Genomic DNA, 16570 nt, shown 5'->3' with positions numbered 1-16570 from the left:
TCGGTACGGAGGGCCTTCAACTTGGCTTCAGATTCTACTTCAGCCGCCATCTTTATTATCCTGAAGGCTTGCAAAGCTTGGTCCTTCGTCTTCAACAACACGATCCACATGAATCTGCTGAAGTCGTCGACGACGAGCAAGAAGTATCTGTTTTCGGCAGGGGTTGTCGGTGTAATCGGTCCGCACAAGTCTCCGTGGACCAACTCAAGAGCTTTGCTCGCTCTAAAGTTTCCCTCTCTTGGGAACGGGGCTCGCCTTTGTTTCCCAATGAGACAACCGTCGCACACTTGGTTGACATGATTGATGCACGGTAGACCACGTACCATCTCCTTTTGTCCAAGTTGCCGAAGAGCCTGGAAATTTAGATGACCGTAGCGTGCGTGCCACTTCCATGCTGAGTCGTCCATGCTCGACAGGAGACATACCGGATCCACACGATCCAAGTTGAGGACGTAGAGCCTGTTTGGTGACCTCTGCACCTTCATAATCAACATCCTCTGACGATCATACCCCCATAGAAAGCCATCTTCGAGCACAATCTTGCAACCACGCTTCTCGAGCTGGCCAAGACTTATGATGCTACTCTTTAGCTTGGGAATATAGTACACATCTGTGAGTACCTTGTGGCCGCCATTCTTCAACTCAAACAGGGCAGTACCTCGCCATGCGATGTCAACGGTCCGGTCATCACCAAACCGAACCGTGCCTCCCACCGAAACACTGAGCTCAGAAAACTGGTCCTTGTCGCCGATCATGTGGTTGCTAGCGCCCGTGTCGAGGTACCACACGTGCCTCGACGTGTTCATCCTCTTCTTATCGTGAAGATAAACTGCCTCCTCTATGAGCGTGACAACCTCTGTAGCCGGCGCCTTTGGAGCTGGAGTATCCTCATCCATTAGCTCACATACTTCGACCATGAGCATCATGTCTCCATCATCGCCTCCTTTGGCCATGAGAGCTTTCTCCTTCGGTGGTTTCTTGCACTCCGACTTGAAGTGCCCCATGATGCCACAATTGTGACACTTGATCTTGCGCTTGTCGAACTTCTTCTTCTTCGGAGCGCCGTCGCCGGCGTTCTTCTTACTTTGTTCTTTTGGCGCGCGATCTTGGCGAGTGTTGCTGCTAGAGCCCTCGCCTCCTCTCCTTGAGTCCAGCGCCAACCATTGAGCCCGTGTGAGCATGACATTCTCATCATTCCTCCCATCCCCGAGACTGTACCGCATACGCTCGTCGTGAGCCTTGTAGCGTCCGACGAGATCGTCGATGGAGAGAGTCTCGAGATCGATGCATTGCTCGATCGCCGTGATAATTTGCAGCTACCGGGGAGGGGCTGCGCGCAAGAACCGCCGGACAACCGAGGTCTCCATGAGGTTTTCACCAAGCGCGCGGATCCAATTGACGAGAGTAGCCACCCGTGAAGCGAACGCATCCACGGACTCATTGTCGCCCATGACCAAAGTCTCATAGTTCCTTAGGAGAGTTTGGAGATTAGTTTGCTTGACGCGGGTGTGTCCCTTGAACATGAGCTTCAAGGTATCCCACGCTTCCTTCGCTGTTTCTTTGGTGATCAGGTGTTGGAGGACATCCATCGGCATCACCGAATAAAGCGCCGACGCCGCCTGCCGATCCTTCCGGTGCTCGGCTCCCTCCTTCCTGAACGCATCGCCTCTGGGATCCACCGCGTCCCATAGCTCGTTGGCACGGAGACCACACTCCATGAGGGCCTTCCAGACCCCAAAGTTCTCGTGATCAAATCGTGGGTACGACGAACTCGCCGGAGCAGCAAATACTTTAGCCGCACCGGAGTACTACGCCAGCTGCTTAGTCTTCTATTTCCCGCAAAAAAAAAAGCTGCTTAGTCTTCTCGTCGTCTGACATGATCCTCCGTTACTAGAAGATCAACCTTGCTCTAGATATCAATTGTTGGCACAGACCCGACCTTGACAACGCTGTTGTCAAGTACTTTCCGACAATATGCAGCGACGTACAAGTTACAGCCGATTGCTTCCGGCTGCTTCGACGGAGACGAGCACACACACGTACAAGTCTAAAGCTAGCAAGCACATGAGGACACAGGAGACGTGAGCGATGGCTAAAGGCCCGTGTCGAGCCTTTACTTTTTATTGCTTTGATCGATCTGGTCTGATTACACGTGGGTACAGCAGTATATATATTAGCTAAGCTAGTCCTACTAGTCCTAGTCCTAGTCCAAATACAAATCCTACTTGGTGACTGTACCAAGTCCGTACCGGACTGGTCACACTACGTGGTTGATTCCAACAGAGTGGAGTTTGAGGCCGAGGGCGAGGCAGATGAGTGTGCGCGCTCCTCGCAGTATCAGGTCCGGCGGAAGCTCCGCTTCTTCTTGTGGCCGCGTGTGTCTGTGTTGCCGTCCGACATTTCTTTGCTTCTTCAGTTACATATATGTGCGAATATTCTGTAGCCTGTTCCAGCTAAGTTCATATAGATTGTGGCAAGAAAGCAAAATAGAATGTTCTAAAATTTGGGCATGTATTGCTGATTGCATGCAGATCGGAGAAGTGGGTTGCATGATGGGCTGTGTACGGGTCTAAATAGGTAGCTGTCGGATTTGGTCCCATGTAGTGAAGTCAAATCAGATTTGTCTTTCTAGAGTTGGTCAGGTGTACTAAGATTAAATCTGATTCGTCTGGCCTGCATGTCGATTGGGGAATGTTGTATGCTCAATTGTTGGAGTTACCCCGAGCTGTACATGTTTATGTGTGTGCATGGCACATGCGTGTTGGCGACGTTTTTGTCCGATATGTTTTCGTTTAACTGTTAGAGGTACGCTAGGCTGTACATGGTTGCTTGAGTGTATGGGACACGCACGTGGACGACGTGGTACGTCAAGTTGTACACGGCTTTTTGCATGCATGCGCCATGCAAGTGGATGAGTGATCGTGTGTGTTTTGTGCGTGCAAAATTTAAAAAAATATGCATCTACTATATTTTTATTCGCACCAAGTCAACAAGTTCAAACCCACTAAAATATCAGCAGTTCAAAGTTCTTTCTATCTGTGTCCTATAGATAGCAATGATAGCAATAGCATGTCAGAGACTTTATTCTGTTCTTCTTCATGATGTTTTGCTGACAATTAAAGATTTTTGTAACAATGAGAATGGCCGTCTTCTTGGATTGATCAACCAAACACATGCAGCTCACAAACTCTTGTTTCCTAAAAGATAAGAGTGAAAGACTTTGGCGAATGATTATTTTAGTCAATCATGGTTAATTGATTTAACTTACGAGTATTTGAAATGATTTAGAAGTTATTGAATGAAATTTTTGTACTTTTACTTTAACTCACAATCGATTGGTCAGTTCTGAATCAAATGCATATCATATCGATGCCTCTTTTATTTGTTCACAATCATTGTTGCATGCACTGTCGCTAAGCACCCGTAGGTCGCATGGACCAATTTGCAAAAGCTTTGCACCATTTCATTGCAGGTACCAATCCAGCGGAAGGCTCCACAAGAATGATATCAGCTACGAATGAATGTAATTTGTCCGGTCTTGCTTAAAAAAAGGGCAATGTATAATTTCCATCATGCAAAATGAAGCACTCATGCTGATAATAAATGTATCATTTGCAAATTGTTCCTGTGCATGCCTTGCTTTTTGTGACTATAAAGTTATGACTACAAACACGTGCTGGCAAAAGTCTTATTTTTTATCACACAAACAAAACAATACATATATACACACACAGATAATGTATCGATAGGCGCGGCGTGCCGCCGCGCGGGCATGGCTAGTTGATTCTATATTGTACATTTGCATGATATGGAAAGAACCACATAGGAGATATACGTTATAATGCGAGCTAAGGCTATCTCAGATGGTTAGGTTCCTTATGGTGGAACCAGCGCACATACTAGTGCTCGCATATTTCTGGATCTATTTCAGTCTTTTCGACGATGTTCGTTTAATGGCAGGAGACATTTCCGTCGACTACGAAGTCCCCTGTGGTGACTTCGTCAATCACAAGATATTGTGCCGGCTCCAAAGGAAACACAAGTGGTATTACGCAATACCAAATTATATATTTATCAAGAAATCATTATATATATTTATGCTGCACCAAGAAAACCCCAAAATGCTTTCAGCAAATTGTAGTCTAATGTTTTTGTTGACTTACAAAGTTTCAAGTTTAGATGCTATTGCTTGGGGGAGAAATTAAAATAGGAAGTCTCTATGAAACGGCCCATAAGTGGGGATAGCGAGCTAGCACGAAGCTAGGCGACACGGATATACATTGGGGTGCGCCTGGACCCTGGTTTAGAGAGTTAGTCCTGAGCACTAGTGTCAAAAATGCTCTTATATTATGACTTGGAAACAGTCATAGTTGTTTTGTTGAGCAACCTCACGTCATGTTTCTAGTATCATCACAATAACAGAAGAAAACACAGGTTCAAAATCATCAGCGCATACATAAACGAAACTAAGTTAAACTATCTAGAATTAGTCTCAGTTGACTAGTAAAGTTGATACCCAGAAGCGAAGCTGGTGATACTGAATACATTACGAATGTACATGCAGGTACCCAGACGATCCTTACGACCGTGCATGGCTTCCATGGAGAGATCCAAGGGAGTGGTCAGAGATCTCAACGACCAAGAGTGTGATCAAGGTCGACAGCTTCGAAGTGCCATCTGCCGTTATGCAAACCGCCATCAAGCCCCTTAACTCCTCCTCCCCCATCCGATTCCACTGGGACGCGGAACCGAACGCCAACAACCCCATCCCAAGGTATATTTGCATGTTGTACTTTGCAGAGCTAGAGAGCAACGCGGTGCATGAGTTTTATATCACCATGAATGGCAAGCTCTTGTATCCTCTCGTCATGTCGCCCCGGTACCTTGTAACCGATGCCATCTACAACGACAAACCCTACCATGGGTTAGACCGGTACGACATCTTGCTCAATGCCACCGCGAACTCGACCCTTCCCCCGATCATCAACGCCGTCGAGGTATTCTCGGTCCTCCCTACCACGGGCGTAGCCACGGCGGCTCAAGATGGTAACCTGTTATTATTTTCAGATTAAAAGTGGATCATAAATGAAACTAGCTAGCAACTGCATTTCAGCTGATTTTTTTTAGGTCGCTGATAAGAGCTTTATCTGCTGCTACTGTGAAATGTAACAGTTTCTGCCATCACGGCGATCAGAGACAAGTACCGGGTGAAAAACAACTGGATGGGGGATCCATGTGTGCCGAGAAAATTTGCGTGGGATAGATTGAGTTGCAGCTATTCTGTCTCCAGCTCACCAACTGTTACAGGCTTGTGAGTTAATTTTTGATGAAAAGATTGTTCAGTGCATATTGTATCTATCTGAACTGTCGTAGACATAATTACATATACACTGCAGGAACCTATCTTCTATGGGTCTGAGTGGTAACATCTCGTCTTCTTTTGGGGATCTCAGAGGATTAGAGTACTTGTAAGTAAAAGACCATCACGCTATTACACATTGGATGTTTTATTTTTCCTTTGAGTAACTAAGCGGTTTATCTGGGACCTCACTAATTGTCAGGGATTTGTCACGCAATAATCTGACGGGCTCCATTCCTGACAGTCTTTCACAATCTTCATCCCTTAAACTTCTGTAAGTAACTAAATCTCTCGTATTTTCACAGCTAGTTATTGCCTTATATGTATTGTAAACTGATGGTGTCCTAAAATGTATATGCAGTCAAACCTATGTAACTTTGACTTCCAATATATGAAAAAGTATTCCAACTGATGGGGTGATAAACTGATAATACACTATATGGTTGAAATTGCAACAAACTGTACTCTCACAATGCATTCATCATTTATTTTGACACCAAACTCCATTTTGTTTCCTCTAGTGATTTGACAGGAAATCGGCTTACAGGAGAAATTCGTTCCAGGCTTCTGAAAAGAAGTCAAGATGGCTTCCTAACTCTCAGGTTAGTCCCCTACTAGTATCTGAATTTTCTGCAATTATTTTTGACTTGGTTTTCACTGTCTAAGCTAAAGGCAGGCATTGGTTGTTAAGAATATGGATCTATATATCAACTTTCTCATACTTTATTTTGGTAGTGTGGAAGTTTTTCCGTAACAGGAAAGGACTTAGACAGGGCGATCCTATCTCCCCACTCGCCTTTAACTTTGTGGATGATGCAATGGCAGCCATGTTGTCCAAGGCCAGGGAGGCCGGACACATCATGGGGCTTGTCCCACACCTCATCCCGGGTGGTGTGACACATCTCCAATACGCGGACGATACCTTGCTTTTGTTCAAGCCTGACGACCATAGTATTGCTTCGATTAAGCTCCTGTTACTAGCCTTTGAGATCCTCTCCGGACTCAAAATAAACTTTCTTAAAAGCGAGGTCATTACTATGGGGATGGACGACCAACAAAGCATGCGTGTCGCAAATTTACTTAATTGTAAGCTTGGGAGCTTTCCAATTAAGTACCGTGGGTTTCCTATCTCTCACCGCAAACTCTCGATTCTAGAGTGGGAGCCTCTGTATGGGAAAGTGGCCAACAGGGTAAGCCCGTGGCGAGGGCGTTTCATGTCCTCTGCCGCGAGGCTCATTCTAACTAACTCGAGCCTCTCTTCCCTTCCCCTCTTCACTATGGGGATGTTCTTACTAGCCGATGGCGTGCACGCTAAGCTAGACACACCGAGGTCCCGGTTCTTTTGGGAAGGAACTGACATCAAGCGGAAATACCACCTAGTAAAGTGGGCGGCGGTCTGTAGGTCAAAGAAGTTTGGAGGATTGGGAATCCTTAACTTCAAACTGTTGGAAATATGCCCTAGAGGCAATAATAAAAGGATTATTATTATATTTCCTTGTTCATGATAATTGTCTTTTATTCATGCTATAATTGTATTATCCGGAAATCATAATACACGTGTGAATACATAGACCACAACATGTCCCTAGTGAGCCTCTAGTTGACTAGCTCGTTGATCAACAGATAGTCATGGTTTCCTGACTATGGACATTGGATGTCAATGATGACGGGATCACATCATTAGGAGAATGATGTGATGGACAAGACCCAATCCTAAGCATAGCACAAAGATCGTGTAGTTCGTTTGCTAGAGCTTTTCCAATGTCAAGTATCTTTTCCTTAGACCATGAGATCGTGTAACTCCCGGATACCGTAGGAGTGCTTTGGGTGTACCAAACGTCACAAGGTAACTGGATGACTATAAAGGTATACTACGGGTATCTCCGAAAGTGTCTGTTGGGTTGACACAGATTGAGACTGCGATTTGTCACTCTGTATGATGGAGATGTATCTCTGGGCCCACTCGGTAATGCATCATCATAATGAGCTCAAAGTGACCAAGTGTCTGATCACGGGATCATGCATTACGGTACGAGTAAAGTGACTTGCCAGTAACGAGATTGAACGAGGTATTGGGATACCGACGATCGAATCTCGGGCAAGTAGCATACTGATTGACAAAGGGAATTGTATACGGGGTTGCTTGAATCCTCGACATCGTGGTTCATCCGATGAGAGAGGGCGGCGCTGCCCGTTGGCGCGAAGGATGCCGAGGCGGCGACGAAAGAGCTAAGTCATGCTGAACTTTAAGTTTCTATCCTTAAATATAGGGTTGTTATCCTCGATGGTTCTGCCTATGTATGAGAAACCTATCCGCGAAGGGGCCCTCCTGTGATTGGCAACATCCTTGTTCTGTTTCGAGCCCGCTCAACAGTTCGAGCGGCCGCGTCGAGGGCAGCAGGGTAGCCTTACGCCACCAGCTACGCTCTCGTTTCTGACTCGAGTAAAGCTCGACAGATCGAGCGGCCGCGCTGGCGGGGGTAAGGTGCTTCGTCGGCAGCAAGCACACCCGACAGGCTAATGAGGATTCTTCTCAAGGCGCTGCCCCGGGTTTACGCGCCGGCAAGCTTACCTAGTCGACGTGGGGCATACATACAAAGGAAAATCTAACAGGAAAATAACATGCATAGTCTTAGGGGCACTGCAGAGTCATATTACATAAATTGCCGCCGCGGTTCTAACTAAAGATAGCATTTGTCTTGGTCATGAACCTGCAGCGGCGATAAGAGATGAGGTGCTCAGTCCCGGCGCTGGCCCTCCAACCTCTTGATTTTGTCGATGCGACTGAGGATGGGCTGGATAAAGCTCGTTGAGCGCTGTGATGTCAGCATCCTCCGGCAAGCTCTGCAACACCGCTTTGAAATCGAGGTCAGGATGCCAGTGCGCTATCTTGACGAGCACCCTGGTGATGCCCCCCTGGCAAAGAATCCAGGACTCTTCGGCAAGGGAGGCCGCCCGGTTGGAGTGGAGCCGCTTCAAGGCGCCAACGACCTTCACGAAGTATATGGTCAGGTTGGCGTTGGGGCTCAGGTTCACTTCCGGGGCGTACTCAATGCCCGATACCACCATGATGGCCAGCTGGTTGGCGGCCGAGTTTGCGACAGCGGCAAGGCACTCAAGCCAGCGTTTCTCGCCCGCCTTGTGATCCTTGAGGTTGGCGGTCTCGTTCCTCAGCAGCTGCTTCTCCATCTCCAGCTCCTTTGTCGGGAGTCCCTCCCGGGTCAAGGCCCCCGACAACACCCCCTCGAGCTCTCCCAGCTTCAGCTTGAGATCCTTGATGGAGGCGTTGGCCTCAGAGAGCTCTCCGGACTTGCCAATGATCTCGCCATGCGCCTCTGTCAGGCCGCCGTTGAGCGTGTCCTTCTCATGGGACAGCTTCAGAGTCTGATCCTCCAGCTCCTTCACCTTGCCGGCGTGAGCCTGAGCCAAGGCGTTGAGTGCCTCCTGATGCGTCCGCTCCAGCTCTTGGGTCTGCTGCAGGACAAGCTTGTCCACTTCTTCATCCTTGCCGCGGAGAGTGGCGGCAAGCTTTTCCTCACGCGCGGCAAGGTCCTCCTCCTGGGTCCTCAGGGCGGCCTCGTGCTGGGACCGGACGGCTGCGGCCTTGTCGGCCAGCCTCTTCGCCATTTCCTGGGCCTTCTCGATGTCGGCCAGCCTCATGGTGAGCTCCAGTTCGCGCCTGGCCAGCTCGCCTTGAGCGGCCTTCACCTCGTCCTGAGCCTGGCGCCACCAACCTTGTGCTTCGGCGACACGCTCCTCAAAATCTGCCTCCACTTTTGTAACGCCCCGAGACCGATGCTCGAGAAGACTTCCGGCTATTCCGAGTTTCGCCGTGTGTTTTATTTGCTTTTGTGCATTTCATCATGTCATCATGTGCATGGTGTGATTTCTCATACATATTATGTTGTTGCATGTTCCATGCATGAATCTCGCATCACCCACCTTTTCCTTCCCTCTACTTCCTTCTTTTGAAAAGTGCCATTTTCCCCTTCTCCTTTAATGTTCACCTTCTCCCAAATAGTCAAACTTATTGCCCTAAACCCCACCGCCAAATTTCACCTCTTTTGGGAATGTTTTGGTTAGGTTTTAAAATGGCTCAAGTTTGAATTTAATTCAAACTTGAATTATTTTTCTTCCTCTAAAAATTGCCAAACCAATTTATTCAAATTCTGCATATTCTCAAGACTCCAGGGATATTTTCTTTTCTGAAATATTCCACCTCTAGCACCTCTTTCTTTTCTCCTAAATTCTGGTTGAAGAATTAAGGAAAAGAAAAGAGAGATGGAGAAGCCAGCCCAACTGGGCCTCCCAGCTACCGCAGCTCGGCCCAGCCACCCGCGCAGCCAGACCGGCCCAAGGCCTAGGCCCAGCAGCGCCCCCCTCTAACCCTAGTTTCCCGATCCCCTCATCTCTCCCTCCCTTCGTCCTCTTCCAGCGCCGCCAGTCACCCATCGTCCGATCCCATCGCCTCTCCTGCTCGATCCCATCTCTCTCCCGCGACCCCGAGCTCCCTGCAGTCCGAGCGCCACGAGGAGGAGCCCCTTGAGCACCGGCCGCCGCCGCCAGTCTTCGCCGTGCCCCTGCTGCCTTCCTTCCCCGCGCCTCCTCCTCGCCAACTCCCTGTCGCCGAGCGTCGGGGAGAGGAGCCCCTCGAGCACCGGCCGCGCGCCGCACGCCCAACCTCCTCTTCGCCCGCCTCCTCGTCTGTCCTTCGCCGCCGCGGCGCGGGCCCCGCCTGACGGATCCCCGAGCAGTCTTCCGGCGCCGCGCCTCCCCGTCACCCGCGTCTCCTCGCGCTGGCCCCGGCCAGCCGGCCACCGGAGCCTCGCCGACGCCCCGTCCTCGCCTCTCCACACGCTCGCCAGGTCCCCGTGCCGAGCCGGCCCTGCAGCCCCGTCCCCGGCCTCCGATGACTCGCCGCGCCCGCCAAGTTCCTGCGTGAGCCTCCTCTGCTCGCTCGCGTGGGCCGCAGCGGCTGCAAGGCCGGTCGTAGCCAGCCAGCCTCGCCTCTGCTCCGAAACCAGGATCGTCAAGGTCATCTTCGAGAATTTTCGCCAAGTACCATGACATTCGGAGCCCCTTGGAAACGTCAAGTTCGACTACAAAACGTCAAACGTGTACCACTACCGCCGCCCGAACTTCTACGAACGGTGTACCATGACGAACATGTACGGCTACATGATGACCCGCCAAGACCTCGAACCACTACCATCGCGAGAACAACTACTTCCACTACCGTCGCCACGTGAACAACTACTTCCTCTACCGACGCCGTGTACAACTACTTCCGACGACGTCCCGTGAACGCCTACTTCCTCTACACCGCTCCGAATGCGAACCGTCTCGTTTGAACGCTTCGAAGGTATAACCCGAAACGACCGCCGTGGACCGAATGCACGTTGTATGAGATGCCCGTGTTTGCACCATGTCCGAATTGTCATTGCAAGTTCCTCCTCGTTTCCATGCCACAATCCCGTGGGAACCCGGTAGCCGGGAGCACCCCACCATCTTGCATGACTCGCTCACGCTCACTTCCTTTTGTACCGGTATCTCCGTGAGCTACCGGAACCGATATGTTGCCGTGGCACCATTTTTGTTTCGCCGCCGTGGCACCTTTTCCCTTCCGCCATGGCGACTAATGCTTCTTATCATGCTCATGTCAACATTTTCATAAAAATTGCATAAAACTTGCATATGTCATCCGCATCATGATAACAACAATTAAAATGTTTAAAATTGTTGTTTGCTTTAAATTGCTAAATAACATGGGGATTTTCCGGAATTGTTGTTTGTTGTTTCCGGCCTCATTTAAACTTGCCTAGATAGGTAGTTTTCTTTTGCTTCACCCTCTTGCCATGTTTAACAACACTTAATATTGTTGGGTACATAACGAGATCAAACTAAATAACTTGTTGTGGTGCTTCGTCAATATGCAACTCGTTGCATATTGATCTCCACTTAATTTGTAGAACTGCTTGTGCACTTTGCCATGCCATGCTTCATTAAACTGGACATGCATCATACTCGTTTGTGCATCATGCCATGTTGATGTGTTGGTTATTTACTATGTTGTGTGCTTCTTTTCCGGTGATTGCTTCTTCGGGTTGGTTCCGATAACGTCGCGTTTGTGAGGATCCGTTCAACTACGTCCGTTTGTCTTCTTCATGGACTCTTTCTTCTTCCTTGCGGGATTTCAGGCAAGATGATCATACCCTCGAAATCACTACTATCTTTGCTATGCTAGTTTGCTCGCTCTTTTGCCATGCCAATGCTACGATGCCTACCACTTGCTTGTCAGCCACCCAAATTGCCATGTTCAACCTCTAACCCACCATGTCCTAGCAAATCGTTGATTGGCTATGTTACCGCTTTGCTCAGCCCCTCTTATAGCGTTGTTAGTTGCAGGTGAAGATCGAAGTTTGTTCCTTGTTGGAACATGGAGATGTTGTTCCTTGTTGGAACATGTTTACTTATTGGGATATCACAATATATCTTACTTAATTAATGCATCTATATACTTGGTAAAGGGTGGAAGGCTCGGCCTTATGCCTGGTGTTTTGTTCCACTCTTGCCGGCCTAGTTTCCGTCATATCGGTGTTATGTTCCCGGATTTTGCGTCCCTTACGCGGTTGGGCTATAATGGGAACCCCTTGACAGTTCGCCTTAAGTAAAGCTTCTCCAGCAATGCCCAACATTGGTTTTACCATTTGCCACCTAGCCTTTTCTTTTCCATTGGGAGTCGCGCTCCTGAGGGTCATCATTATTTTACCCCCCCGGGCCAGTGCTCCTCTGAGTGTTGGTCCAACCTGTCAGCTGCCGGTGGCCACCAGGGGCAACTCTGGGTTGGCCTACCCGTACCTTAGACAATCTGAGTGTGCCCTGAGAAAGAGATATGTGCAGCTCCTATCGGGATTTGTCGGCACATTCGGGCGGTGTTGCTGGTTTAGTTTTACCCTGTCGAAATGTCTTGTTGTACCGGGATACCGAGTCTGATCGGAATGTCTCGGGTGGAGGTCTATTCCTTCGTTGACCGTGAGAGCTTGTGATGGGCTAAGTTGGGACACCCTGCAGGGATTTGAACTTTCGAAAGCCGTGCCCGCGGTTATGGGCAGATGGGAATTTGTTAACGTCCGGTTGTAGAAAACCCGAAGTTGACCTTAATTAAAATACATCAACCGTGTGTGTAACCGTGATGGTCTCTTTCCGGCGGAGTCCGGGAAGTGAACACGGTGTTGGAGTTATGCTTGACGTAGGTAGTCCAGGATCACTTCTTGATCATACCTTTATCGACCGTGCTTTGCCTTCTCTTCTCGCTCTCATTTGCGTATGTTAGCCACCATATATGCTAGTCGCTTGCTGCAGCTCCCCCTTATTACCCCAGCCTTCCTATAAGCTTAAATAGTCTTGATCTCGCGGGTGCGAGATTGCTGAGTCCCTGTGGCTCACAGATACTTCCAAAACCAGTTTGCAGGTGCCTATGTTACCGTGCAGATGACGCAACCAAGCTCAGGAGGAGCTCGATGAAGATCTTGTCCTTTATGTTGTTTCGTGTTAGTTGATCAGTAGTGGAGCCCAGTTGGGGTCGATCGGGGACCTTTGTCGCATTTGGGGTTCTTCTTTTATTTAGGCTCCGTAGTCGGGCCCTGATTGTATTTGGTTGTTGTAATGTTTTATTCATGTAATTGTGTGAAGTGGCGATTGTAAGCCAACTATGTATCTCTTTCCCTTATGTATTACATGGGTTGTGTGAAGATTACCTCACTTGCGACATTGCTTTCAATGCGGTTATGCCTCTAAGTCGTGCTTCGACACGTAGGAGATATAGCCGCATTGAGGGCGTTACAAGTTGGTAATCAGAGCCTTCCCCGACCTTAGGAGCCCCATTGCTTGATCGTTTTAGCGGCCGAGTTGTGTCTAGAAAAATGTTTTGAGTCCTTAGGAATTATATATCGGAGAGTTTAGGAATTCTTTTTACTTCCCAGTCTCCTCATCGCTCTGGTAAGGCATCCTGACGTAGAGTTTTGACTCTTCTCTTCTCAAATTTCACTAAAAAAATTTTTAGGATCACGCGGGTATCTTGGAACCGTTCCGATGGTTTTATGATGAGAACATTGTCTTGGTGCCTCCTGTCAGGGGTTTAGTGGAAGTGTCCCGGGGAGTTGAGCTCTGAGGTGTTGTCATCATAATTTTATCGTTGCAATTCTGGAATACCTGAGTTTAGTACGCCGACATCGAAAATCTCTTTTATGCAGTTCGTTGGTGAGATAACCTCGACACCACCCAGTACTGGGATGGGAGTTCGGGAGTATCGCCATAATTTGTATAACGGATGATTTTCGAAGGTTGAGGTAGATGATTTCCGAAGGTTTCTTGGTTATGTGTTGAAGGATGGATACAGCTGGATGTAGGATTTGCTAGTTTGGGTGAGATATTATGCTTCCCCTGTATCCCCAACACCTGATTGCATAACCAGAAAATTTCGGGAGTTTCATAGGTGGGAATTCAAGTAGCTCTTAGGATATCTTTCCGACGGATGTATGATATGAAATTGGGGTTCGACGTCTAGTGGTCCGCCTATTCACGGTCGATTTTACAGTGGTATCATTGTGTCTTAAAGAGTCCTTGGCTATGCCGACTCGGGGACGCTTCGTATGTCATGTGCACTGCCTTGTACATGATGGTGCTGTACGATCGAGCCCGTGTAGGCCCCACCACGAAAACTTCGGACGAAATCTCTATCATATGTTTGTTCCGGCTTATTCTGCAAGCCAGTCCTTTGTTTTTGTTTTGAGTTGTGGTATTCGAGTTGCTTCAATGTCAAGTGTTGATTCCATACCTTTCCGAAATGGTGTTCTCATACTCCGATGTGAATACCAATCCTTCTCGACAATCGAGATTGTCATGTCAATCCTTCAACCAGCGTCTTTCTCTTCAAGTGGATCCGATCATTTCAACATTCGCAAGATCACCTCTCAGTTCTCTCAACGGTGTTTGTTTCATCCGTCCCAAGTTGTTTTTTGTTTTCCCGCCCTCCCACCCCTTTTTCTTCAAGGACTCAGATTTCTTAATCGAGTATCCATTTTATTGATGGGAAGTTTCTCCATTCTTTTCCGTCAATGTTCTTATCCGGTGATTCTCATGAAGATTCTAATGGAGCTTCAAGTTCGTCATTCCTCATTCCTTTCTCTTCTCCGGTGGATTCAAGTCAAGATTTGTCGATTATATCCCCTTTTTCTCGTCTCAAATACCTTATCTTGACGGTGCTCCTCATATTTATTCACTTCCCGCTATTCAATTGTTCCGGAGTGCTCAAGATATCTCGAAGATTCGTGTTTCCACTCTACTTTCGTTCAAGTTCTTTCGAGGATGTTCCCTCATTCAAGCCATTTAACTCAACCGGTGCAATCTCTCTTTTAAATCGTTCAACGGTGTTTTCTTTTGAGTGGGCCCTAACCCACAGGTCTTTTCCCAGGATCTTACCTGACTCTTCTATTTTCCCAGAGCTATCATAAATTCTTCTCTAAGTTTGACGTAAGAATGAGTTATCATCAGTCAAATGCTTTTCTCCAAGATCTTTCAAATTCTTTTCATAGTTGGCTCAACCTCTTCGCTTTTGATTCTTCCGGTGTGCCTCAATAATTCTTGGTGGTGTTTCTCGTTGTCATTCTCATCATTTGAAGACCGAAGAAGAGTTTATCTTTAATCTTGCTCTATTCTCTTCAAGATTCATGGTGCTAGCTTGTTGCCATTCTCTCATAATTGTTTTGATCGTGAGAATTCTTTTCATCCATCCGGAGTAATTCAAGAGTCTTCTCGGTTTGATTGTCCGGAGTCCATAAATTCAGGTTTATTCATTCTCAGCCGTCAGTTATCATTCTCCTATCTTGCCGGTGCATCTATCGAATATCCTCTAATCAGTTCTTGATCTCTTTGTTCTCATGTATCTAGTTTGTCTCAAGCACCTTCGTTCATTTGCTAATTCTTACCGGTGATGCACCCCTACTTCGATCATTTTCAATTCTTACGGTGGTTCTTTCAAGATCTCTCTTCCTTGTCCATCATATCAATTCATTTGTTGTTCCAATCCTACCGGTGGTTCGTTGAAGACCTTCTCAAGTTTTGATATATCTCTTTTAATCCTTTCTACGAGAATAAGTAGTATGCTAAATCCGTTGATTGTCGTCAATTTAATTGGTGAAGGATAAGCATAACATAATTCTTATTCTTGTTCATCCAAGTGATTAATTCTTTATTCCGGAGGCCCTTAAGATTCTCGGTTTCATTTGTTTCATCTTCTCTTTTTCCCGGAGTTCCAAGCTCTAATTATCACGGAGATCCATCTAAATCATTGCAAGGATTCACCTTGTGTTTTCAATTTCTCTTTCTTTTCATTCCTTTTGTTTACCGGAGTTCTTCATGGAGGTTCTACATGTTGGTTTATAAAGGATTTAATTCCTTCTCAAAGTTTTCATCAAGATTCATTTCTAGGGAGCTCAAGCTTTCTTCATATTGTAATCCGGAGTGCAATTTCTTTCTACCATATTATCGGAGGTGGTATTATGTCATTCTTGATAATTTGAGTTCATGTTTCCCATGATTCACATGTTGTTAAGAATGAGTTATTTTTAAATCCATCAACCTCGTTGTTGGAGTTATCTTGTGTCATATTTCACCTAAAAGCCTTCCCTAAGGAATGTTGCTATTTGTGGTGCTTGCCAATGATCCAAGTTATCTCTTTATCATCTTGGTGGAAGAAGTGTTCATCTCTTAGTCGATCTTAAGCTAGCAATCGTTTCCGTTAGTGGCCGGTTGTCACCTCATAATTTTGAAATGTTTTCCATAAGCCCACTACAAGCTTATTCGTTTTGTTGTTGGGTTTTTCCCAACAACCCTGTTGTAACCTTCTTGGAAGGGTGCTTTCCAAGCTCAATTGTGGCAGAAGTTGCCATTTCCCCCTCCATTCTGTTATTCCAATGACCTATCTTCTATTCTTTCTTCCGGAGGCATTGTGACGTTGCTCTTTTCACTCACCATCTCGATTCGTGAGGATCGTGTTCTTTTCTTGCTTATCCATTTAACCGGAGTGTCGTGTTTTCATTCGAGTTCTCTAATCATATCAAGTTTTCCCTCCTTCCTCAACTGGAGAGCTGTCTGAAATCCTTCTTACCCATTGTGCCATTCTTTCAATAGTTCCGGAGGCAGTGTGTTGTT

The 16570-nt window shown here is 47.2% G+C and overlaps 1 protein-coding gene across 1 annotated transcript in view; it reads left to right on the top strand.

Moving 5' to 3' along the window:
* LOC119350697 (putative leucine-rich repeat receptor-like protein kinase At2g19210) overlaps positions 1-5977 on the top strand; it is an 11755-nt gene extending 5778 nt beyond the window's left edge. Inside the window, exons 3-7 of the mRNA XM_037618401.1 lie at positions 4565-5046; positions 5173-5311; positions 5397-5468; positions 5562-5633; positions 5881-5977. Coding sequence (XP_037474298.1) covers positions 4565-5046; positions 5173-5311; positions 5397-5468; positions 5562-5633; positions 5881-5977 — 862 coding nt within the window. The remainder of the gene's footprint in view (positions 1-4564; positions 5047-5172; positions 5312-5396; positions 5469-5561; positions 5634-5880) is intronic.
* The last annotated feature ends 10593 nt before the right edge of the window (positions 5978-16570 follow it).

Source organism: Triticum dicoccoides, chromosome 1B, assembly GCF_002162155.2.
Source record: "Triticum dicoccoides isolate Atlit2015 ecotype Zavitan chromosome 1B, WEW_v2.0, whole genome shotgun sequence".
Classification (NCBI taxonomy): domain Eukaryota; kingdom Viridiplantae; phylum Streptophyta; class Magnoliopsida; order Poales; family Poaceae; genus Triticum; species Triticum dicoccoides.
Note: the sequence above shows the minus strand (reverse complement) of the source record. Positions and strands in the feature narration are given on the sequence as shown.